Raw genomic sequence first — 25213 nt, 5'->3', positions numbered from 1 at the left:
ACCCAATCAGATGCTGCCGCTCCCTCTTCCCCACCAATGGGAAGGCTGTTGCTAACGTACTGGTTATATTTTTAGCTCTCCAGTACTCTGGCACCCTGAGTCGGCCGGGTCTCGCTGCCCCGTTGGAACTCGCGACGCGAGGGGAGGGGAGAGGAGGGGAGGGGAGGAGAAGGGGAGGGGAGGGGAGGAGAAGGGAAGGGGAGGGGAACGAGGTGAAGGAGGAAAAAGAAGGGGAGGGGCGGAGTGGGGCTAGGGGGAGGGGGCGTGTGTGTGACGCTCTGGCACTCGCTGACGCACAAGCAAGTAGTCCCTTGAGGTGCCCCAGGGGCTGAAGCGCTCAGAGTGTGGGGGATGGGAGCTCTCGGGCTCAGGCTCCCTCCCCTTTTCTGTCCCCTTGGAGTTTGCCCTCCAGTCCAGCGTTTCTCTACAGCAAAGAAAGCGCATTTAAATCCGCACGCTACCGTTGCTCTCTGCCCTTGCCAAAGAAAGTGATCAAGGAAAAAAAAAAAAAAACTGCAAACCGTTCGTAGCTGGAAACTTTCGCATCTCGCCATCCCACGTGGGTTTGGCGGCTGTTGGGCTGGAACCGTCTGGAATGAAAATAAAGGCCGGGGGTGGGGAGAGTTGGGGAATGGGCGATTGAAGAAGGGATGGGAAGACTTCAGGCGCAAGCTCCCAGCGGCCCCGGGCTTTACCACCTGGCAGTCCAGTCCGCCTATGACCTCACTGGGCACAGGCCTCCCTACCCCCAACTCCGCGCCCCGCACAGTCACAAAGTAGCCGAGTGGCCCGCGTGGCCATAGCCCGGGCGGGGGGGGCCGAGCGCGCGAGGGTGCCGGGTTCGGCGAACCTGGGTCAGCCTCCCGAGGGATCGTCGGGTGCGCAAGCGCGGCGCCTCTAGCACGGGCAGGCGCCACCCCCGCCGGCGGGGGCTGTTACTAGAAGAAATGTGGCTCTGGTGGCCCTTATTGGGGGTCGCCGACCTGGGAGATACGGGTGCGTCCGCAGAGGGGCTGAGCCCCGCCCGGAGCGGGCAGGGGACGGGCTCGCGTGCCTGAGCGGAACCGGCGCTGGCCCTGTCCGCGCCGCGAGGTTAACGGGCGCCAGAGGCGGCAAACGGAAGGTTCATGTGTCGCTCAGCTCCTTTTCCTGGCCGTTCGGCCTCTCCTCGCCCCCTCTTCCTCCCGCTCTGCCCGGGCCCAGGTTTCCCCGTCGCCCTTCCCTCGACGTTACGCGTCCCCCGACGAGGCACGAGGAGCTCGGAAGATTCGGGCTAAGCCGCGTTGATAAAGGTCCGAAACCTTTACAGAGTTCGAGTCGTCCCCTCAGCTCCCCCACCCGCGAAGAGACCGTATCTGGGGCGGTGCGAGCGCCACGGGGAAGGTCGGACGGTCAGAGTTCCAAAGCTGGAGCGACTCGCCGAGGTGGCCTGCGGGGACGGTTCGGAAGAGCATACGAACCGTCGGCGCCGGGGCAGGTGCAGGGCCGAAGATACAGCGGGGAAACTCCCTTCCCCGCGACATCCATTCAGCCAACACACCTAAAGTGAGCAACTGAGTCCCAGGCCAGGCCACTGCCCTCCCGAGCTCGCTGTCTACCTAGGAAAACACCTAACACGATGAGCACGATTTGAGTGGCTTGGGACATGAAGAAAATAACTGCGAAGCAGCGTCGTGATGGGGAGGGAAGGCGGACCGCGTTACACAGGCCGGCCAGAAGCAGCAAACGTTTGAGCCGGGATCTGAGTGATGAGACAAACAGGGCGGCCGCCCGAGGGTGGGACGAGGGCGGTGGCCGGGCACCCACGGATTCCATCCCGAGCCGCGCGCCGCGAGCCCTGAGGGGTTAAGCAGTCCGCCGGCTGGGAAGTAGTCCCGGCCCGGCGCTCGGCCCCGCCCCTGCAGGGCGGAGGGACGCATCACGCAGGGGTGGGGAAGCCGGATCCGTGCGCAGGGTTGCTAAGGGTGAAACTTTTCATTGACTTTGCTCACTTCGGGCCGGGGCGCGGGAAGGTGCGGGTCGTCGGCGGAGAGAAGCGAGTGGCTCGGACGACGCGGGGCCAAAAGGGCAAGACCGTCCGCTGGCCACAGCCGGGACCGTCTTCCGCCCCGCGACACGAGCCACCCTCCGGTCCTCCATCTCCGTGCCGTCGCCGCCGGCCGGCCCGCGCGCCTTCTGTCCCCCGCCGCTGAGCTCGACCTCCAAAAAGCTGAAAAAATTATTATTGAGAGTCATAGCCCATACCCACCTCACTCGCTCCCCCATCCTCAACGAAGAAAAGGACACATCGGCTCCCGAGAAGGGAGAGCGACCTCCGCCCCGCGCCCAGGACCACCCTGGAGGAAGAAGCCGCCCCGCGGCCGGCATACCGCCCCGCCGCCGCGGAGACCCGAGTGAGTGAGTGAGGGGCGTGCGGGCGGGGGGGCCCCCCCCGAGACCCAACAGGCCCGACGCCTTCCCCCACCCCCGCCCCACTCCCGCTCTCCGCTTTGGTGTACGCTCCACGTTGCTGTCGCCCCCCCCCCCTTTACACCTGGCCAACATTTTCCTTTCCCCTTCCACCTCCCCACTGGACCCCACCTTTTCCCCGTGCTCTTCTTTTCCTCACGTGTGCTCTCATCCTGGGGTATCCCAGAGCCCCTTTCTTTCCCTCTTCCAAGTGTGGCCACCTCCTGGGTGCGGTGCATTTCCTCCCTTTTCCCTCCGTTCTTCATATCCTAGAGAGTCGCTAGATTTTCCTCGTTGCCCGCGAAAACATAACTCCCACCACCATTAAATAAAATCAGAAGAAGGAAGGGGATCCAGGCCTTGTTTTTCTGCTTTTCCCGTGTGCGGAGAAGGAGGGTGGTAATAATTAATAGGGTTTATTTTTGGCCCTGTGGAGCCTGAGGGATGGAGGGTGGACACCCCCCCTTTTGGACCGGTCAGTGGTGACTGTCCTCTGGCCGCCGAGCCAGAATTTACCATTTGGCTTGAGCTCTTTATCCTCGTTAGTGTTTTATGGGAAAACTGGGCGGAAAAAAGTACCCTTACAGCAGTATCAGTGAGTGGATTCTGGTTGACCCTGGTGAGTGAGGTGCCTGGGAGGAAGAGCCTTACTCCTAAGCTCCTGTCCAGAAGATGGACTGTGCCCTTGACCAGAAAGGGAGGGGGAGGAGGAGGGAACAGAGAGAGGAGGGGCAGCTGGCAGCCCTTTCCCACCCCCTAGAGGAACCAGAACCCCACACAGTAGACGTCAACTCGTGGGCTAGCCGAGGGGGGTCCCGGGTGTCTGCTCAGTATCTAACCTTTTTTTTCTTCTTCCTACCCACGCTACCCTGGGAGTGGGTCCCTCATCTTTGATTTAACAGCAGAAAAACACCCCTATTGCTTTCTTGGGTGCCTGCCCCCATCCCCCTCTTAAGCGGAGGGGGAGAGAAGCTTGTGTGGGAGGAAGGATTAGGGAGGTTTAACACCCTGCAGGGGAGCTTTGCCGAGGATCTGGTAAGTCTGGTCAATAGAGCAGGCCTTGCAGTGGGAGGAGACTCACAAACAATTTTAAGTATTAGAAAATGTTGTCAGATGTACAGTTTTTCCTTCCCTATCCGGGAACTCTTTCCCATTACCTAGCCGGGTCTGGTTACTCGGACTTGGATTAGAAGAGGGGTGAGGCTTGGGCCCTGCTGGCGTCGGGCCTTCTGATTGTCGGCCCGGCGCCTCCCCGCAGCTTAAAACTGGGAATTCCTTTGGCCGAGAGGACGGGAGAACTGGGTTCATTCCTGCCGTTCCATTCCTGGTTGTGAGGTGCTACAGCGGAGCCCGCTGGGCGTTAAGTGAAAAGGCTCTTTTCTCTTTGAATCCACCGTCCCTACAGCAACTCCAAAGGGAAGCCACCCAGCCCAAGGAATACAGATTAAGTGGCAGGGGGTTGGGGAGGGGGAGGGATGTGACTCCTATCTATCCCAGCCTACCGCCTTCACCCAGAAAAACTCATTAGAAGCTGTTCGTTAATTCAACGGTCTTGCGAGGCAGTGAAGAGAGAGGAAGAAAGAAAAGTTCAGTTTTTCGGGAAGCCGAGACCTAGATATGGTGGGCGACACAATACGGGGAGTAGGCCTTATGGGTAGAATTTATATAAAATGTATTAGGCGGTGGGCGGGGGAGGGGGGGGGGGCGCCAGTCTGCCACAGCGCGCATGTGCATCGGAAACTTTTCCTTGGTTCTCCCACCCTCCGCCAGCTCCCCTTACCGGGCATGCGTAGTTCCCCGGCTGAGTCTTCGCAAAGTGCGCAGGGAAGTGTAGTGTGCAGAGAAAGTAGGTCGTTTGCTCCGACCCGAGCGTGAGGTTTCTGAAGACTACAATTCCCAGAGCGCAGAGTGCACCTTTGCCCCCGGCCTCCCCGTGTATGTTGGAGTTCAGTCAAGTCTTCCTGGCTTCAGAGGAAGCTGGAGAGCCTTAGAAAGGGCCTTTTTTTTTTTTTTTTTTTTTTTTTGGCCGCCCAGCGGGGTTTTGTGGGATCTTAGTTCCCGACCGGGGATGGAACCCAGGCCGTCGGCAGTCAGCATGGAGTCCTAACCACTGGACCGCCAGGGAATTCCCAAAAGGGCCCTCTTAGTCGCAGGGAGTCTTGTAGTCAGACTTGGGCTTGCACAGTCCATGTTTCGGGGAGGTGGTGTGGGACACTGGGCGGGGTGGTGCAGTCAGTTGGCACAAGTCCTGGTAGCCTTTCAACCACACCCACCCGTCTGCCTCCGGGACCAGTGTGGTGGGGCCACCCCCTGTCCCGCCAGAGCCGGGCTCCCACTGCCCAGCACCCGGTCTGTGACATCTACTGGCCTTGTCAAAATTGAGGACCCTGTCCTCTTTTCACACTCATTTGAATCTGGTAGTGCTCGATTGTCCTATGATTTGGATGTTAAGGCTTGAGGTGTCTGAATATTTTACAGGTGCTCAGGGTTTGGGGGCCCAGTGGGTTCCCTCACTATCTCTCCTTTTCCCCTTTAAAACAACTTTTTCTTCCTAAAAACCGTCCTTCGAGTTTTTGTCAGCAGTTCTGTGGCGTCTCCATTTACCATATCGTTGACTTGCAGCCTCCTTCCAGCTTCTTTCTTCCCCCTTTTTTGACATTCTCTTGAGCACTTACTCCTTTAAAACTCAACACAGGGATCTGAATCCAGGATGAACTTTGTTGCTGGAAGTAAAGCAAATGAAGGAGGATAAAATTCTAAATAAAAGGGGACAGAATTTTACTCTCATATTTGCAACTTTTTAATATATTGACAAAAGGTAGATTTTGCTGTTGTTAAGCACTTAGCCTTTTTTTTTCTTTTTGCCACATTTCTGGCCTTTTGTGCCTGAGTCAGGGTTGGAGAAAGTCTTTGAGTCCTCTCCTGCGGCTTAACTTGAATCTACTTGTTCCTTTTATTGAAGGGTGGTTATTTTTAAGCTATCTAATTTTACCACATTGTATGAATATTTAATATATAAGCTCTAGAATTTGTCCAATAGCCTTAAAAAAATGAACAAACTGATGTGAGTGGTCACTCCTATCTTTAGTTAAAGACAGCACCAGTGCTTTAATCCTCTGTTCCGTAAGCTTCTTGAAGTCAAAATTAGAGCCTGAGCTGCTAGAGCAGAAAATCTCATTCTGGTTGTCCGGCGTTTTTGTAAGGTTCCACCCCACAGCCATCTGGCCTGGCCTGTTCTCCAGCTGAAGAAGCGAAGGTGGCATTATCTACTTCTGATTTGTGCAGCAGCATCACTGAGGTATAAATTGGTGTGCTGCTTTTTTTTTTTTTAATAAATTTATTTATTTATTATTTATTTATTTTTGGCTGCGTTGGGTCTTTGTTGCTGCGCGCAGGCTTTCTCTAGCTGCGGCGAGCGGGGGCTGCTCTTCATTGCAGTGCGCGGGCTTCTCATTGCGGTGGCTTCTCTCGTTGTGGAGCTCGGGCTCTAGGCTCATGGGCTCAGTATCTGTGGCTCGTGGGCTCTAGAGCGCAGGCTCAGTAGTTGTGGCGCACGGGCTTAGCTGCTCTGCAGCATGTGGGATCTTCCCGGACCAGGGCTCGAACCCATATCCCGTGCATTGGCAGGTGGATTCTTAACCACTGCGCCACCAGGGAAGCCCCTGGCGTGCAGCTTTAGTTGCTAATGCTGCAGAAAATGGTTAGCTAGGCAGGGCTGATGACAGTGATTCTATTGTATTTTGGGGTGGGAGGCTTATTTCCCAATGACTTTGGCCTGCATTTAAAATGCTCCCATTCTGAGGCTGAACTGTTCAGGGGAGGTGATTTAGAAGGCAGTTACGCAGCAGAGTTTGAGAAGGCGTAGCAGGGTGCAGGAGCCCTTTGGACCATGTGGCATGCCAAGAGGCCATGTGGTGCCTTGGGAGAAGGGTCATATGTCATGTTCAAGTTTTACTTTTCAAAAATACTTTGAAGACACTGTCTTTAACTCCAGGCCCATTCTTGGGAACCAGTGCCAACTTTCTTTACAACTTTTTAGTCTCCTGTGTGTTGGACACTTCTAGTGGGCCACTGTGGCCCTTACAGACCTTCGTTCTTCAGGGGAGGCCCATGGTCCTGGTGGCTATCTTTGCATCTGGTGATGAATCCAATCCTCATAAACAGAAAGCTCCTTACCTTTATCATTCTTCTTCTCTTTAAACCTAGAAGGACCCTGGAATTGATCTTTGGCGACCAGGAATAGACATCTGAAGACACGTGGAGATTGTCTGTATTGGAGGCTGGGATAGATGGGGAGAAAAGAGTCACCTGAATCCTGAGCTTCCCTGTGGAGGGCTCAGGAGAGGCCATGCTCGTGGCACTACTTTTGATGCCCCACGTGACCCTTTGTCTACTCAGACCTGAAGTGAGGGTGGGGCTAGACATGGCCAGTGTCATCAGATACTCCACATTAACCCAGTGCGTTTTTTCTGATATTCACCCCGGAGAGCTTTGCCTGAGGATTCCATCCTTGAAACGCCCTGGGGAGCCATGGTCCCAGGCCTTAGAATTACAGTGTAGCAAGTTGGGTCAGGTGTTCAGAAAGCTCAAGATCCTCAAGCCTAGAATTAGCACCTGGATACTGTGTGCTGGACCCAGAAGGGATTTTAATCAAAATCCAGCTCCAGGGACAAAAGGTGGCCTTGACGGATCGTGGATCAGTCTTGTCTCTGTGCTGAGCTCAGCAGCACATTCTCACCCAGAGGTCTGGTTAGGAACATGTTCTGGCTCTGTCGGCCCTCAAAGATGGCCCTTTTCAGTTCAGTTCTCCCATGTCATGAGCCTGGATCTGTCCTTTTGGAGAAAGTGAGGCAATTAGGATCACTGGCTCTCAGGACCTCACAGATCATCTTCCTGAGAAATGAGGCTGGCGCAGACCTCAGGAATAAACCTTTTTGACCTCTGTGGATCTGGCTGTGAGAGAATCCCAAAATAACAAGCTGAGTGTTTATGTTGGGCTGCCTCTTCTCCAGGGATCTCCAAACACGTGATAAATCTGGTCTGGTGCCAAGGACAGGTGGTCAGACAGTCCCTGGGAGACTGAGTGATGATGGGTCCCCAGCTGGAGGCTGTAGGGTGATGGAAAATTTCTTCTCTCTGCCTGCCTCATCACCTACACTCTAGCCAGAAACTATAGAGATTTCCCTCAGGCCACACCAGTACTGCTCTTAAGGCTTTGTTGGCCTACAGGGCCCGTTTCCCTCTCCTTTCCTCTGCTTCCCTAGGGCAGCCCCTAGTCAGTAGTTTCCTTGTTGGTCCATGCCTCTGATTGTGATAGGTCTTGACTTTTTCCTGGGGATCATGCCCCAGTCTCCATTCTTGGAGGCTGTCTGGATGGAAATGCTCGCCTTGGTTACACTGTTCTGCAAAAGAATCAGCTCTGCAAACCCAGAGTGAGCCAGAGCACACGCACACCCAGGGAGTTCAGGATAACAAATTGGATGTGATTGGAGTCCCAGCCTCCCGTGAAAAGTTGGCAGTGCTGCTTCCTGCTCAGTGACCTGTATCCCTTTCCATTTAAGGGGTTGAAACTAAAGATTTTAAACTCCTGTCTTGGCCTGTGACAGTTTGGGAGTGGGAATTCACCGAGATATTGCGGAGACAAGTTAGCAAGAGCCTTCCCTTCTCCATCTGATTTAGGAGCTCGATTTTTTTGGTGTCACTCATAAAGTGACCTGAATTCTCAAAATAGTGGAAACCACAGTACCCCTATTTCTTTAGAAGTACTTAAAAATATTTATCAAGTGCCGACTAAAATTTCATGTTACTGATGAAACTAAGGCTCAGAAAAAAGTGACTTGCCCACAGTCACACATATAAACCTGTCACTAGTGGAGCAGAAATGGGACCCTGGGGCTATGTGATCCAAAGTTGGTGCTTTTCTGTCTGATCCCCCCTGGCTTTCTGCATATCTACTCATGAAGCCTTTCTTTCTCATTTTGCAGCATTGTCTGGAGCCCAAGGCTGCCCACCTTACATTTCCTACCACTGTCCTTGGCTTGTGCACGTGCCTGTGCTGATTCTCTGCCTAGGAAAGGACGATGCAGCTGGAGATCAAAGTGGCCCTGAACTTCATCATCTCCTACCTGTACAATAAGCTGCCCCGGCGCCGGGCAGACCTGTTTGGTGAGGAGCTAGAGCGACTCTTGAAAAAGAAATATGAAGGCCACTGGTACCCTGACAAGCCACTGAAGGGCTCTGGCTTCCGCTGTGTCCACATCGGGGAGATAGTGGACCCCGTGGTGGAGCTGGCCGCCAAGCGGAGTGGGCTGGCGGTGGAGGATGTACGGGCCAACGTGCCCGAGGAGCTGAGCGTCTGGATCGACCCTTTCGAGGTGTCCTACCAGATTGGTGAGAAGGGGGCTGTGAAAGTGCTCTACCTGGATGACAGCGAGGGCTGTGTTGCCCCAGAGCTGGACAAGGAGATCAAGAGCAGCTTCAATCCCGATGCCCAGGTGTTTGTGCCCATCGGCAGCCAGGACAGCTCCCTGTCCAACTCCCCGTCACCGTCCTTTGGCCAGTCGCCCAGCCCCACCTTCATGCCCCGCTCCACTCAGCCCATCACTTTCACCACCGCCTCCTTTGCAGCCACCAAGTTTGGCTCCACCAAGATGAAGAAGGGGGGCGGGGCAGCGGGTGGGGGTGGGGGGGCCGGGGGCGGGGCAAGTGGCCAGCAGATCCCCCCGCAGCAGCCCCGCATGGCCCGCTCTCCCACCAACAGCCTGCTGAAGCAGAAGAGCCTTTCTCTGTCTCTGCATTCACTGAACTTCATCACCACCAACCCAGCCCCTCAGTCCCAGCTCTCACCCAATGCCAAGGAATTCGTGTACAACGGCGGTGGCTCTCCCAGCCTCTTCTGTGATGGGGCCGATGGCCAGGGCAGTGGCACCCCGGCCCCCTTCGGGGGCGGTGGGGCTGGCACCTGCAACAGCAGCAGCTTCGACATGGCCCAGGTATTTGGAGGGGGCGCCAACAGCCTCTTCTTGGAGAAGACGCCCTTCGTGGAAGGCCTCAGCTACAACCTGAACACCATGCAGTATCCCAGCCAGCCGTTTCAGCCCGTCGTGCTGGCCAACTGACCGCCCACCTGCCCGTGGGGCCAGGAGCACCCAAGACCACAGAAAAGAGAAAGGAAAGGAAAGGCCAAAAAAAAGAGGAAAAGAAAAATACACAAAAAGATTTCCAATCTGCTCACTCTTAACTTCTAGAAACAAGATCCAGCCCAGGCATGGAGTGGGAGGGGGCTCCTGAAGCACCGAACCGTGTTTAGCTCAGCCCCCCCTGCTGTTCTCCTGCCTGCCTCTGATTTATCTGGTTGGTTTGGGTTTTATATTTCTTTTTCTTTTTTTCTTTTTTACATGTAGTTTTCTATATAACATCTTTAATTAGTGGCTTCCTGTGCTAAGAATGGTCCAGATGTGAATTGCTGCTCCCTGCTCCCTCCCTCCCTCCCTCCCTCCTTCACACGCCTGGTTTAGGGTTGGTGTGTCCCAGCTCACAGGGAAGGAAGAACCGCGGCTGGGGCCTGGCCCTCCTCAGAATAGGGAGAGACTGCCCCGTGTCACTGCCGTCATCACCCAGCTGTCCTCTCACTCAAAGCCATCCAACCTCAGCAGGCCTTCTCGGGCCCTGCCACCCAGATAGGTCTGACTCCAGCCCCCGCTTCCTCTCAGGCCTGGGCCCTAGGGAGCTGCCAGCTGTCTACTTGCCACCCTCCCCCTAGAGCTGAAGTCTGTGACTCCAGGGAGGTTAGCACTCTGTCTGGTGTCCCTTTCATCTCTGTCCTGTGGCCCCATGCCACCATTCCCACCTGGCCCAGACCATCACCGAGGCCCTGGAGACCCAGCCATTGGCACATGTGGCCTCTCTCATGTAGCCCCTCCTTTCCTGGGCCTGAGTTCGTGGGTAGGGAGGTGGGGTGAGTGCAGGTGTGCGTGTGCATGCATGCGTGCGTGATTTGCTCTCCTGTTTTAAAGGATTCCGAGCCATGTGAAAGTTCCCCTCTGGATGTGGTTCCGGGTTGCAGCAAGTGTTTATTTATGTGTGAGGGTGGGGAATGCACTGGGGGTGGGTTGTCAGTCCTTTTGTGGGTGCTTCACGTGGCGGCGCGAGACTGTGGCTGAGCCTGACGCTCCCAGAGGAAAGCACTGCACAAGGAACTGGTTTCCAGACTGCGGAGGGATCTGCACTTCTGTTTGTTTTTGACCAAAAAAAAAAAAAAGGTTAGCAGTGAGGGGCTGAGGGCATACCCAGCCTCTGATACCTAAGAGAAGTCCCTGGACTCGGACCCTCCTATTGTGTGACCTTAGCCCAGGGTGGGAAACGCTCACCTGAGCGCCCTGGGGGGTGGGAGTTTTGGGTCAGTGCCTGTAGTGGGCAGTCCAAAGCCTTGACTTGAGACTTTGGTCTTTTGGCTGTAGATGTTGCTTTAATACGTTTCTTCCCCTGCCTGCTTGAGAAACTTTTGGTACCTCTTGCCATCCCCTCACTGCCCGACCCAGGCCCAATGGGCCCAACTGGGCCCGATGCTGTGAGGAATGATCTCGAGCAGGCTGGGTTGGACAGGCGCTTGGCCAGGGCAGGGGGCGTGTCTGGATTCTTGAAGAGCCCTCCCCACCTCTGCTGGAGAGAAGTTACCTTGACCCAACCCTAGTGGGCTAGCTTCCACGCCATGACGCTTTGGCAAGTGGGCATGTAGCATCAGGGCCCCCCATCACCAGAAAGTACCAAAGCCTTTGGCACCCCACCCTCCCCAGCGACCCCAAGTGGGCAACTGCTGTGGCAGCGGATCCGGCCCAGACGGACACTGCCAGCCTCCTCTCCCTGCAGTGGGCACCAGCTCTACCTCCCCGCGCGGGGCGATGCCCTGGCTCCTCGGCCCGGCACCGTCTGTCCCCCCTAGACTTCTCAGGGGCCGGCCCAGTCTGGGCCACCCTCTCCCTGCCCTCAGCTCCCGCACAGGTGACAGGCCCAGGCTGCTCTCTGGGAAAGGTTGGATGCTGCCTTATGCCCCCTTCCAGCCCCTCCTCCCCGACTCATGCACACAGGCACCCACCACACCCTGGGCGGCTTGTTCCTCGCCACATCCAGGGAGGGGGAGACCAACCCCTCAGTGTCTTTTGAAATACGAAGAAAAATGTGTGATCAGGAGCATGACTCCTGTGCTGGGCTCTTGCGCCCACTTCAGTCTGTCTGTCTCAAATCTAGGCATTTTTGCTTCAATTTTATTTTTTTTTTAAGAAAACAAAACAAAAATCTGCACTAATTTACCTGGTTTCGTAGGAAAACTTTTTTTTTATTTTTTACATTTTTTGGTGTCCGTTTGTATTGAATAATTTGCTACATTTGTAAAATGTAAGAGGTATATATAATATATGTATATTTCTAACGTAAAAGTAATTTTTTTCTTTTCAAGATTTTTTCTTAAGAGGAAAGATATTTTTTCAGGAAAAACAAACTTTAAAATAAAAAAAGAGGAGAATAAAACCTATTTCTCCCCTTTCCCCATCCTCTCTCTCTCTACCCCTCTTTCCCAGGAACAAGTCAAAAGGTGGATCGTCTTGTAAAGAAAGTAAACTTTTAGTCCAGAATGATGTCTTTTTCTCAATGCAGTGAGCTGTAGATTCTCTAGTTTGACCCCTGGGGATGGGAAGGGGGGCACTGAGGCAACATGGAGAGGAGCTCGGGGGAGCAGGGTAATGAATTTGTTTTCTTTAGTGAAGGAGGAATACAATCAAGCATTTTGTATTCAGAATGTTGTGCAATATTTTGGAATGGAACATTGGTGTGTTTAGAGATTTAGTTTAAAAACAAAACAAAAAGATTGATCAAATCTGTACAGTTTATATTGTTCCAGATTTTTTTAAGTTTGTATTAAAAGCATGATATATAATAACCTTCTGCTTGCTCCCTGCTTGTTTTGTTTCTGGGGCCCCTTTTGGGATAGGGAGAGTTGGCGTGACCCAGCCCCTGTTAACTTCACGAAAGGATTGGTCATCCTCACCTGACCCCTGGGTAGGCAGAATGTCACAGGCCCCCTTTTACCACCTCTCCCCTCGACACAGGACACTTCAGGGTGCCCACTCCCACAGGGCCTTTTCCACACTGGAAGCAGGTTCCATGAGGTTGGGAACTGCCCCCGCTCCCTCTGCTGACAGGTGGTGAGAACAGGACACACCTCTTCACGGAATCGCAGCCGCAGCCAAGGGAGGGATCAGCCTCCAGCCTGCTCTCCGTCTAGTATTTGGCCATCAGAGACCACTAGACCCTTAGGAGTGGGCGAAGATGAGAAGAGCCTACCTAGGTCAGGTTCCGTCCAAAAACCTGGTGCTTAGATTCTCGACCCTTCTCTTGGCTGGGCAATTCCAGAGCTGTTTCACGGGTGACGTGGCCTGCCTGAGCCCAGGGCTAGGGAGGAAATCAGCGTCTCCTCCCTCTTCCTTGGTACCTGGTGCCCCCTCCCCAGCAGTGATGCACATCAGCCTCGCAAGGCCCATGGGTTGAAGATGTCAGCTAGGTATTTGTTGAATCTTATTTTACCCTCACAACAACCTGGTGATAACAGGTATTATCTCCATGGTACAACTGAGAAATGGGCTCCAGGTTAGATTACCTGCAAAATTCATAAAACTAGTAAGTGGGGAAGCTGAGATTTTGCCCCATGTGTGACCTTTTCATGTATAAAACTACGGTAACTGCTATGGAAGAGTGCCACTGCGGGGGCGGGGGGGGAGGGCTGCCACTGGGTGTGGGAGAGGTGACAGGCCTGGGGGATGCCACCTCCATCCAGGCTGGGGCAGGGGGCAAGCAGCTCTTCTGGGGCATCAAAAGGACCGGCGTTTCCTCAGGCCCCTCACCCCCCAAACAGGCCAACACCGATCCCTCCCCACCCAAGTGTGTGAACTGAGCCTAGAAGCTCTCAGGCCAGACATCCCACATCTGCACAAGGTCCCAGGAGCCCTTGATGTCTGGCCCCTCCATGGGCCGCTTCCTCCAACAGAGCCTGTCGAGGAGAGAGAGGCCCCAGTCCAGGATGCCCAGGCCCTGACAGAGGTCTCCCTTTCCTCTGCCCTGGCAGGGAGAAGCCCAGCCTGTCTCAGTGTCCCTGGGCACAGGTTGCCCATTGCCTGTGGGCCCCAGGTCCCCTCACATACTCATTCCTATTTATGTTAATATAAATAAAACACCTCGCACAGGTTCTACCAGAGTAGGGGCCCATAGCCACTCCCACTCCCCCATACCCACTCACCCATACCCACTCCCTGTGCACGTGCCAGGGAGCCGACAGGCCTGGGGGAGGCCCAGCTCAGGTGCCGAGATCACCTTTCCGGCCAGCCCCTCCAGCTGAAAGAACAGAGAGTCCAGGTTTGAACAAACCTCCAAATTCTCCATGGCTCAGGCACAGAAATGATTCATTCATACGTTCTTGCCTCCATTTATTCACCAATTGCTGGCTCTGAAGCGGTGCAGCGGGAGACCTGGGGGTAAGGGGAGAAAGAACATTCTGGTAGACTCAGAGTTCCTTGGAAAAAAGGCTCATTTATTCACAAACACTCCCTGAACACCCACTGCCTGCCCTGGGAGCACAGGTGGACAGCAGTTACAGGAGAGGTGTACACAGGGGGCCTGGGAGCCCAGGGATCAGGAGGCGAAGAAGAGCCAGGAAGGAGAAAAGCAAGACCAAGTCCCCTCCCCAGGGAACGTGTCAGGAGGGCGTCCATCAGGGAAGAGTCTAGACTCTGCTCCCTGAGAAGACAAGGATTCCAATCCCAGCCCTGCCGCTCCTGAGCTGGGGGACCTCAAGCACCCACTCCACCTACTCAGGCGTCTCAGTTCCCTCACCTCTAAAATGGGTATAATAATTACACCTACTCGTGAAGATTAAATGAAACAGTGAGTGGAAAATGCTGAGCACCGTAGCTGGCCCAGAATAAATGACAAGTACCATTTCATCATCAGGGCCATAATCATTCATCCTCAAACACCAGCAGCCAACCCAGTCCAGGACGCTTCCTTGAATCAGCAAACAGGTCGAAACCCAACCCTGCCAACAGCGGGATCAGGCTGGGGCGGAAAAGGAAACTCCATTCTCAGAGCAGACACTAGGCCGGCCCCCAGTCTGCCCTCTGCAAGAGCGGGAAGCTGCTCGTCCCCCAGCAAGGCAGCGTCCTGGGACGTATACTGATCACCCTCAAAATAGTTTCTCCTGGAGAACAGATGGGTGGGTAGGGGTGAGTCATGGTGGCCGGAGAACCCTTCTCCATTCGTCACTGCTTGCCTGAGTCAGCGCCCGCCCTTGAGCCAAGGGGATGCCACTGTCTGGTCCCCTCACTGCCACTTCCCCCAAGTGAGTCATGGGGTGGAGGGGCACACTCTTGCCCTCCCTCCTCCTTTCCCTGGGTCTGGCCACTTCAGCCAAGTCCTGAGTGGGCAGGGCCTAAGGACAGGCTGGGACCAGCCAGGAAGTCTCCAAGGCCCTGGGCGACAGGAACCTGCTGATTTTCTGGGTTTTAATTTGGGGAATTTCACTGCCAGCAAGAGAAGTGGGTCCTCACAGCTGCCGACTCTGTGTAACCTCAAATATCTCTCTCCCCTCTTGACATCTGTCCCATTTGTACAAGAGGGAGTGAGGCTAGGCGCCTGTCCAGCTAGGCCATTTGGGCTGGTCCCTACGTCAGCACCTCTTCCTGCCCCACTGGCTCCTGAGCCCTGGTGAGGGCCCTGGAGGACCCTGTGCTGTGGCACCTTCCCCAGGGAGGGGAGAGAAGAGTGATGGGCTGATCCCTGGGTGGGACCATAGGGCTACCAGCCGAGACGCCCGCAGGCATGAGGACCTGATCAGAATACTGTTGGCCTGTGGCAGGGTTGGTGAGGCCAAGCAGGAGAAGAGGCCTGGTCCAGCCACCTGGACATCCGGGTCCTGAGGCTGGCTCTGCCCTAACTGACTCCAGTAAATCACTCAACATTCAACATGGAGGCCCCCTAAGTGCTGGACACTGTTCCAGGCATCTTCCTGAAGTGATGTTCTAGGAACCACAAACAAATAATAAGTGAAGAATTTGTCAGATGGTGAGGATGTTCCACTAAGACAATCAAAACTGGTGATGGTAGCTAGTGAGCAAGTGGCCCCTTGAGATTGGGCAGTCGGGGGAAGGCGGACCTTCCCAAGGAGGGGGCTTTCAGCCTGCGATCTGAATTACAAGAGAATTGGCAGGGAGAGCAGAAGAGAGGTCAGCCACTCCCAAGGGCGAGGTAGAAAAGAGTATGGTGTGCTCAGGGAATGAAAAGGCCAGCAGTAAACAAGAGACAGGCAAGCAGCACAAGATGAGGTCGAAGAAGTCCTCAAGGCCACATCATGGGCCCCATTGCCCAGATGGCGAGCTGGGATCTAACCTCCAATGTGAGAGTTAAGTCTCTCATGCCCAGGTTGCCGCATCTGTGGCTAGGAGCAGAGATAGCGAGAGTTCTCTCACACATTCAATCAGCAAACCTCCCCAGAGCCCCTCCTCTGTGCGAGGTCCTGACCTGGGCCCTGGGCAAGGGCCTGCTGGAGGACAGGGAGACTTCTAGTGGTAGAAAAGTGGAGTGGAAGACAGACCCAGGTCATTATGACTTCAACACCTTGATCAGATCCACGGCAGAAGGAAGGTCAGTGAGCCGGAGGAGGCCCCTATCCAGCCCCGGAAGGCTCTTCAGAGGGTTGATAGAAGCTCATGGGGGAGGAGCTATGGCCCAGCACACATGCCAAGTACTTCAGGCTGGGCTGGTACGATGGCACCTGGACTCTACATTGAGGGGCTCCAGCCGGTGGGCAGGGAGATGGGAAAAGAAACAAGACTCCTGAGCGGAGGAGCGAGGGCGTAAAGCCACGGAAACAGCAAGTGCAGATGACCCCCTTCACGGAGCCACAGAGATATCCAGAGGGCAGAAATGTAAAACTAAAACTATAAAATGTTTAAAAGAAAACAAAAGAGGGACTTCCCTGGTGGTCCCGTGGTTAAGATGCAGCGCTCCCACTGCAGGGGGTGAGGGTTTGATCCTTGGTCTGGGAACTAAAATCCTGCATGCTGCACAGCCAAAAAATAGAAGAAAAAAAAAAAAAAACAAGAGAAAATCTTTGTGATCTTAAGTTATGCAAAGATTTCTTAGATATGACTCCAAAAGAATGATCCATAAAAGAAAAGACTGATAAATTGGACTTCATCACAATTAAAAACTTCCCTTAGATACTGTTAAGAGAATAAAAAGACAAGCTATAGACTGGGAGAAAATGTTTGCAAAATACAGTCTTTGTAAAAGAGCTTTTATAGAGAATCTATGAAGAACTTTCAAAACTCAATTATACCATTTTACAGTATATACAAATATCAAATCACTACACTGTACACCTGAAACTAATATAATTTTGAAAGTCAGTTATATCTCGGGACTTCCCTTGTGGTCCAGTGGTAAAGAATCTGCCTTACAATGTAGGTTCAATCCCTGGTCAGGGAACTAAGATCCTACATGTCCCGGGGAAACTAAGCCCACGTGCTACAACTACTGAGCTCTCATGCCTCAACTGGAGAGCCTGTGTGCGGCAAACTACCGAGTCCACATGCTCTGGAACCTGTGCACCACAACTACAGAGCCCACGCGCCCTGGGGCCTGCGTGCCACAATTAGAGAAGAGAAAACTCAAACACCACAACTAGAGAGAAGCCCGTGCACCACAACGAAAGATCCCGCATGCTCAACAAAGATCCTGCGTGCTGCAACTAAGCCCCGATGCAGCCAAAAATAAATAAAATAAATAAATAAATCTTAAAAAAAAAAAAGTCAGTTATATCTCAATTTTTTAAAATCCTCAATTATAAGAAAACAAACAGGGCTTCCCTGGTGGCGCAGTGGTTAAGAATCTGCCTGCCAATGCAAGGGACATGGGTTCGAGCCCTGGCCCGGGAAGATCCCACATGCCGCAGAGCAACTAAGCCCGTGCGCCACATCTACTGAGCCTGCGCTCTAGAGCCCGTGAGCCACAACTACTGAGCCCATGTGCCACAACTACTGAAGCCCGCGCACCTAGAGCCCGTGCTTCACAACAAGAGAAGCCACCACAATGAGAAGCCCGCGCACCGCAACGAAGAGTAGCCCCCGCTCACCGCAACTAGAGAAAGCCTGCGTGCAGCAACGAAGACCCAACACAGCCAAAAAGAAAGAAAGAAAGAAAGAAAGAAAGAAAACAAACAACCCAGTACAAAATTGGGAAAAGATTTGACTATATCAAAAGAAGATATATCGATGGCAAATAAGCACATAAAAAGATGTTCAACATCATTAGTCATTAGGAAAATGCAAACTAAAGCCACAATGAGCACACCTATTAAAATAGCTAAAATTAAGGGACTTCCTTGGTGGTCCGGTGGGTAAGATTCCGCGCTCCCAATGCAGGGGGCCTGGTTTCAATCCCTGGTCAGGGAACTAGATCCTGCCTGCATGCCACAACTAAGAGTCCATATGCCGCAACTAAGACCTGCCGCAGCCAAATAAATAAATAAACAGATTTTTTTTTTTTTAAGTTAAATCAAATTGAACATTTGGGAAAAAAAATAAATGATTTTAAAAATAGCTAAAATTAAAAAGACAGGCCATACCACGTGTTACCGAAGATGTGGAGGAATTAGTAACTTTTATACACTGCTGGTGGGAATGTAAAATGGTACAACCACTTTGCAAATAATTTAGAAGCTTCTTTAAAAGTTAAACTTCTGGGGCTTCCCTGGTGGCGCAGTGGTAAAAAACTGCCTTACAATGCAGGGGACACAGGTTCAATCCCTGGTCAGGGAACTAAGATCCCACACGCCGCAGGGCAACCAAGCCCGAGTGCCACAACTACTGAGCTCGCACCTCAACTAGAGCCCACGTGCCACAAAACTACAGAGCCCACACGCCCTGGAGCCTGCATGCCACAACTAGAGAAGAGAAAACCCGCACGCCACAACTAGAGAGAAGCCCGAGCACCGCAACGAAAGATCCCGCATGCCTCAACGAAGATCCTGCGTGCCACAACTAAGACCCGACGCAGCCAAAAATAAATAAATAAATAATAAAAATTTAAAAATGGACATTTAATTTTAAAAAAAGTTAAACATCTACCTACACTATGATCCAGCCATCCCATTCCTATTCACCCATAAGAAAAGGAGATAACTGTCCAAAGACTAGTACATAAATGTTCATAGCAGCTTTATGTGTTAGCCCTAAACTGTAAACAACCCAATGTCGTTCATGGGGTGAATGGCTGAACAAACTCCAGTACACCCACACTATGGAATACTACTTAGCAATAAAAAGAAATGAACTACTGGGACTTCCCTGGCGGTCCAGTGGTTAAGACTCTGCGCTTCCACTGCAGGGGGCCTGGGGTTGGATCCCTGGTGAGGGCACTAAGATCCCACATGCTGCGTGGCACGGACAAAAAAATAAAAAATAAAAATAAAATAAATAAAATAAAGACAAAAAAAAACAAACAAATGAACTACTGATACATGAAGGAAGCTCAAAATATTAATGCTGAATGAAAGCCCTAGCAAAAAAAAAAACCAAAAAAAAACACACATACTGTTTCAATCCATTTATAGAAAATTCTAGAAAATGTAAACTAATCATGTAGCAAGAGAAAACAGATTAGTGGTTACTTGGGGACAGGAGAGGAGGAGGGGAAGGGACTGGAGGGAAGGATTAAAGTGGGGAACAAGGGAATTTTGGGGGGTGATGGATATATTCATTATCTTGATTGTGGTGATGGTTTCAGGGTATATGTCAAAACTTATCAAATTATAATCTTTAAGTATGTGCAGCTTATAGTTTATCAATTATTCCTCGATAAAGCTGTTGGACAAGACAAAGTCCCTTCCCTCACCAGCTTCATGTTCTAGTGGGCAAGATAAAGAGTAAACCTCATAAACAAATGAGAAAAATACCCTCAGGGAAACAAAAGGGTGCCACATGGTGAGAACGCGGCAGAGGGGGTGGTGAGGAGGGCGCCTCCGAGCAGGTGCAGTTCCTCCTGTCTCTGCGCCCCTCACTCCCTGGGGCGGCCCCCTTCCTGCTCCCCATGGTGAACTCTTAACTCTCAGCCGCTGTGGGGCTTTGCACAAACTGCTCTGCAGCTCAGCTTCCTCAGCCATGGGGAGCAGGGGTCGGGGGAGACAAGGCTGTGCCCTCTCACGTCTCGGCGTCGGCACGGGGCCCCGCAGTCGGTTCTCTGCCCAAGGGGGCCTCCCACCTGGTCTGGCTGGATTTGGGGACGGGAGAGCAAAAATGCCAGGGGCAGGAAAATAGGCTTCTCAAGAGCCCAGCTGCCTTCCTCTGAAAGGCACCCCAGGGAACCTGTCCCTCAGGACTCAGGGTCGCCTTCTGGGGAGAGGAAGGTTTGGAGCAGCGGGCACCTGTCCTCAGCAGGGCATGCAGAGAGGCAGGAGGAGCGGAGGCGTGCCAGGCCCGGGGACAGGCCAGGTTGGCCTGAGGCCCAGAGGGGCGGGGCAGGAGGTCATCGGCCATGGGCGAGGGGCCCACTTGGCCCTCTCTCTGGACACAATGTCCTGGACTGCTCCAGAGCTTGGCTGGCAGACAGGGAACGGTGACTGGCAGAGGGTTCGGGGAGCCGGCCGAATGGCGGGGGGGCGGCCGGGGGGAGCGGCTGGGCCTGAGCAAAGGGCTGGTTCTTACAACCTGTCCTGCCACCTTGGGCAAGCAGAGGACCAGTTTGTCCGGGAGGCAGGCAGGGGGCCTGGCGCCCTGTGGGGACCTCAGCAATCCCTCCCTACCCTGTGCCCTAGTTGCCCCATATCACCAGCAGCTGCAGTAACTTGAGCTAAGTCCTCCAAGAGTACAGAACCCTGCAAATGGCAGTCCTGCTGCTCGCTGTTGTGGCCTTAGGCAGGTCACAACCTCCCTGAGACACAGAACTCCACCTGAAAAATGGTGTCTACTTCTTCGGGCTTCAATGCTTGGAAAGCATTTAGGATAGTTACCCTCACAGAGGAAGCCCTTGATGGAATAGTTTGCTATAATTACCACATTATAGCAACAATAACAATGTTCATATGTTGAGGGCCTCCTGGGTGCCAGGAGCTTTACTTACATTGCCTTGAATCTCCAGCAGCAACCAGAAAGCAGCTTTATCACCCTCATTTTATAGGTGAGGGAACTGAGCTCCAAAGTGACAGCTGATATCAGGGGGCAGTGGCTCCCCCAGTAGGAACCCAGCCTCCCCTGTGGGCAAAAGGATTAGGGCCTGATGGGTGGACCCTGGGGGGTTCCTTGTGGCAGAGCTGAACCAGGGAGGGGCCAAGGGAGTGCTAGGAACTCAGCAGCAGAACCCAGAGACTTCAGTTGCTTCCCATAGGACTCTCCTAGATCCTGATATACGAGCCACGGTAGTCAGCAAGGGTTGGAGGCAGGTGCAGGAAGAGATGCATTCGTACATTCAGCAAATACCGATGGAGGGAAATACAGTCTGGTGCTGCTGCACGTGGCCTCTGGAGTCGGACTGCCACTTTGGACTCAGACACTGTCACTAGCGAGCTGTGTGGCCTGGTGACTCCCAGCTTTCCCACTGAAAGTGTGTTTGTCCCTGGGCAAACCAGGACTTTTGATCACCCTACCTGGAGGAGTTACTCCACCTCTTGGTTTCCTCAACTGTAAAAGGACACCAATTCTCACCTCAAGTTGCTGTTTGAAGGTAAAATGAACATGTAGCTCTGGACTCACACTCCAGGCCCGATGAAGGTGAGCAGGGTTACAGGCATTTCATCTCATTCTGGCAGAGGCCAAGCGAGAGGGGAGGAAGGGAGGTGCGATTATCCCCATTTTGCAGATGAAGAGGCTGAGGCTCCCATTGTGTCTGAGCAGCACAGAGGTCTGGGCAGATACCTCCTTCATCCCGAAGCCTGTTCTTAGAAGGTGCTCAAAACGTGTTGGGTGGGCTGCCTCAGAGAGGGAGACCATGGGTGGCACTGCAGGGGATCTCCAGGTGCTCCCGGGGGTCTTGTGCGAGGGCAGCTGGGCAGGGCCTGCTGTGCTGCACCAGCGGGCCCTTCAGGAACAGCCTCACCTGCAGCTGCCGGCCAGGCCACAGGGCAGACCTGGACCACGTGCTCCCTGGGCAAAAGCCAAGGTCCACTGGGAGCTGACTGGCCCAGTGGGGCACCGCCTACCAGCCCAGGGCCAGGCCCAGGTCCTGCAGAGGGGTGAATGGAGGATAAGGACAGTTCACAGTTACCTTGCTAAGTACTCAGCAGGTGCTGAAATGCGGGGTTCTTCCCTAAGACCTTAGAAGGAGGGCCTGCGAGCAGCCCCATTTTATAGGTGGGGACAGTGAGATTCAGAGAGGCAGTTTACCCAAGGTCACCCAGAGGGTAGGCGAAGGTACCAGTCACCACTGGGTTCACTGCCTGACTTTAGAATTCAAGATACTGGTGGCCCACACACAGTGGGATGGGAAAAGCAGCTGCGGAAGACTCCTCAGCAGGGGACCTCCAGAGCCCCCAACGTCAGGGTCAGGGAGGGAACTTTTGTTCAGAGGAGGAAGTCGTGGCCCCAGCCGGAGCTGGGGCTCTCACCGCAGTCTGGGCTCCCCTGGGGGCCCAGGGATCCTAGCGAGGGCGGTTACCCCCATCCCCGCGTGCACCCCCACTCGCTGTGCCCTGCTGGACAGCTGCCTCAGTTTCCCCTCGGGCACTAAGCAGAAGGGGAGGATGCCGGGCCAGGCAAGACAGCGCCCGAGGGAGGCGGCCCTGGCCTCTCCTTTCCCAGCCCCACATCACAGCGGCGCACGAGGGGGAGGGGGAGAGGAGGGGGAGGGAAGGGAGGGGATGTGGAGGGGAGGGGAGGGAGGGGGAGGGATTACGTAACGGGCGCGGGGCGGGGCGAGGTGGGGCTGGGCGGGCGTCAGCGCCGGCCCCGGGTAAGGGGAAGGGAGGTGCTGGGGGCGCCCTCTCCCGGGAAGAGCCAGGCTGTTCCTTCTTCTCCACACTAGGGCAGCCCCCTCCGCGGTCCCTTCCCCGCTCTTGCCCGAGAGTGCTGGGGAACGCGGCGGGCCTACAGCTGGAGAGACCGAGGCCCAGAGCGGGCGCGGCGAACTCGCCGAGTCCCGGGCTGGGCGTGCGGAGTGGCCGAGGCCGCTCACCGGGGGGAGTCCCCTGCTCAGAGCCACTCGCTGGCTCCCCAGTGCCCGGCCTCGGCGCTCCGCAGCCTCCTCCCCAGCCCCTAGCCAGGCCTTGTCACACCTCCGGCTCGGGCCTGGCTGGGAGCTCAGCAGCGCCGCGGACCCGCCTTGAGGCCTGGAGGCCGCACCCCCACCCCCCCCCGCCCGAAGGTCACCCGGGACCCGAGGGAGCTCCCGGCCCGCGTCAGCCGCGCGCCGCCCCGTTCCCGCTGGAGCGCCTCTGCCTCCCCCGCTCCCCGGCGGCCGTTCCTGCCTCCCTGCTCGCACTTACTTCATCCGGCCCGGCCTCGCTGTTATTTATATCCGCGTCTGTCTCCCCAGCACAGAAGGGAGGCGGCAGCAGGCCCGGCGCTGAGGCCTGCAGGCACACCTGGTGCGGCAAATGCCGCTCGCCGCTGGGCCCACCTTTGGCCGGTAGACTGAGAAAGCCCTGTGCCTAAGGCCTGGCAACTGCCACCGGAGGTCGTCCCCAGCCCCGAGTCCCACCTTGACGGCACTGGCTCTCCCTCCCTTCCCCTCGTCAGGGCATTATCTTGGGACTCCGTGTTGCCTCCCAGGAAGCTCCTAAAGTAGGATCATCGGGGCCACTGGGAGGCTGCTTAACAATGCTGATTCCAGGGTTCCGCACCAGGTCCCTCTGAGTGGGCCTCCCGGGAATGAGGCCTGTGACTCTGCATTTGCAACAGGCTCCCTAGGAGAATGCTGAGCCTTTCTAAGATTTGAGAGCGGTCTCTGCTGTGGTTGCTTTTGGGAGAGGGAGAAAGCAAACAGCAGGAGGGTGGCAGATTGGGACTGCCCCTGCTTTGATTTGATGGAGCAGGATGGGGAGACCCCGCAGGGGAGAGAGGTTAGGGCAGAGCGATTGACGGCCTGTAGGGAGGGTAGCCTGGGAGACTTGGCCGGAGAATGAATTGTGGACTCTGAGCAACACCCCACCCCCACCAGTAAAACCCTTTAACGCCAACTAAGGGACAGACCCCACCCTTCTCCTGCAAAGTGGGCCTTGGCCCCGCCTTACAAGGCTCAGTTTAATCCCTTCATCCAAGCGCCTAGCTAGACACTGGGCTTGGAGAGCAGAGTACCATACTGTTGCTGCCCCCAAGAGTTGCCATTCCAGGAAGAGAGGCGGGCAGCAAACAGAGAGCAATTACAATCGCAATCATAACTGTGATTCGATGGAGCAATGAAGGCTCAGAGCGGAATTGCGAAGGATGAATAGGAATTCCCCAGGAAGATAGGATACAGGAGGGGGCATTCCAGGCAGCAGGAACATCTTGTTCAAGTGCTCAGAGGCCTGAAATAGCAATCTCTGTAGGAATCTATGAGCAGTTTGGTGAGGCTGCGTGTCAGGAACATGGTGAGAGATGAAGCTGGATGTGCAGGGCGAGCCTTGGCCAGGCGAGGAGGCCAGACTTGGTCCTGAGTGCATGGGGGCTTGGAGCCCATGGAGGAGGGATGAGGAAGAGGAGGAATGGGAGGGAAGCTAAACACAGGACACCGCCACAGCAGAGGTGGCAGGGCCTCCCTCCCACCCCTTCCCTGTATCCCCATGGCAGCCCCCTACACCCACTCTGGCTCTAGAAGCTCAAGCTGGAGACTGCCAGGGGAGACTGGACCCCATCCCAGCTGGGTGTGATGTGCTGTGAGGCCTGGAGTAGGTGATTTTTGTGCTCCTGGGTCTCAGTTTCCTCATCTATAAAATGGGGGCACTTCCCTGGTGGCACAGTGGTTGAGAATTGGCCTGCCAATGCAGGGGGCACGGGTTCGAACCCTGGTTGGGGAAGATCCCACATGCTGTGGAGCAACTGAGCCTGTGTGCCACAACTACTGAGCCTGTGCTCTAGAGCCCGCGAGCCACAACTGCTGAGCCCACGTGCCACAACTACTGAAGCCGGTGTGTCTAGAGCCTGTGCTCTGCAACAAGAGAAGCCATTGCAATGAGAAATGAGAAGCCCGCACACCACAACGAAGAGTAGCCCCTACTCGCCTCAACTAGAGAAAGCTCGCAAACAGCAACGAAGACCAACGCAGCCAAAAATAAATAAATAAATTTGTAAAATGGGGGCAGCACTAATCCCTGCCAGTCCCTCCTTGGGATCAGAGTGAGGAGCAGAGGAAATGGATAGGCAGGAGGAGCTTGCTTGTTCTGAACAATGTTGAGCACAGACCTAGGCACTTGCTCAGTTGGTGCCTCCCCCCTGCCCTTGTCCAACTGAGCCTTCTCCCCAAATGGTCCCCCTCCCCATGCCCACCAGACTTCAAGAATCACTACTTGAGAGCCAGCACTGCTGGCTTCCAGTTCTGGAGCTGTCAGATCTCTCAAAGTAGGGGCCTCAGGCAAGTCACAGTCTCTCTGGGCCTCATTTTTCTCAGATGCAAAATGAAATGCTTCCCAAGTGTTGGGGGAGGAGGGACCCCTAGCAGCCCCTCTGGATGGTGACAACCCAGGCTGGCTCTCCCCAAACACAAACAACTCCCAGATGCAGGAAGTGCAGGTGAGGACCCCCTCTGTCCTACC

The 25213-nt window shown here is 54.5% G+C and overlaps 2 protein-coding genes across 17 annotated transcripts in view; one reads left to right on the top strand and one right to left on the bottom strand.

The window, feature by feature from the left end:
- The first annotated feature begins 839 nt into the window (after nt 1–839).
- TOB2 (transducer of ERBB2, 2) lies at nt 840–12382 on the top strand. Of its 4 annotated transcripts, none has more exons than XM_059937052.1 (3): nt 840–2393; nt 5652–5746; nt 8433–12382. In XM_059937052.1, the coding sequence occupies exon 3, from the start codon at nt 8529–8531 to the stop codon at nt 9564–9566; it is 1038 nt and encodes a 345-aa protein (XP_059793035.1). In that variant the 5' UTR covers nt 840–2393; nt 5652–5746; nt 8433–8528; the 3' UTR covers nt 9567–12382. The 4 variants fall into 4 exon arrangements, with proteins under 4 accessions (XP_059793035.1, XP_059793036.1, XP_059793033.1 ...); XM_059937053.1 differs by having other exon boundaries at nt 840–2397; XM_059937050.1 differs by lacking the exon at nt 5652–5746.
- Nucleotides 11966–25213, bottom strand: part of TEF (TEF transcription factor, PAR bZIP family member) — a 44312-nt gene continuing 31064 nt past the window's right edge. For 10 of the 13 annotated variants that reach the window (XM_059937064.1, XM_059937069.1, XM_059937062.1 and 7 more), the window contains one exon: nt 11966–13964. In XM_059937064.1, the coding sequence (XP_059793047.1) occupies nt 13793–13964 (172 nt within the window). In that variant the 3' untranslated portion in view covers nt 11966–13792. The remainder of the gene's footprint in view (nt 13965–25213) is intronic. The other 3 variants (XM_059937058.1, XM_059937056.1, XM_059937074.1) reach the window with 2 other exon arrangements.

Source organism: Balaenoptera ricei, chromosome 10 (genome assembly GCF_028023285.1).
Source record: "Balaenoptera ricei isolate mBalRic1 chromosome 10, mBalRic1.hap2, whole genome shotgun sequence".
NCBI classification, from domain to species: Eukaryota; Metazoa; Chordata; class Mammalia; order Artiodactyla; family Balaenopteridae; genus Balaenoptera; species Balaenoptera ricei.
This window is presented reverse-complemented; position numbering and strand designations above follow the sequence as displayed.

Bases quoted from the DNA above. Each gene is read 5' to 3' on its own strand.
- TOB2 (XM_059937050.1), top strand. From the start codon at position 8,529: ATGCAGCTGGAGATCAAAGTGGCCCTGAACTTCATCATCTCCTACCTG.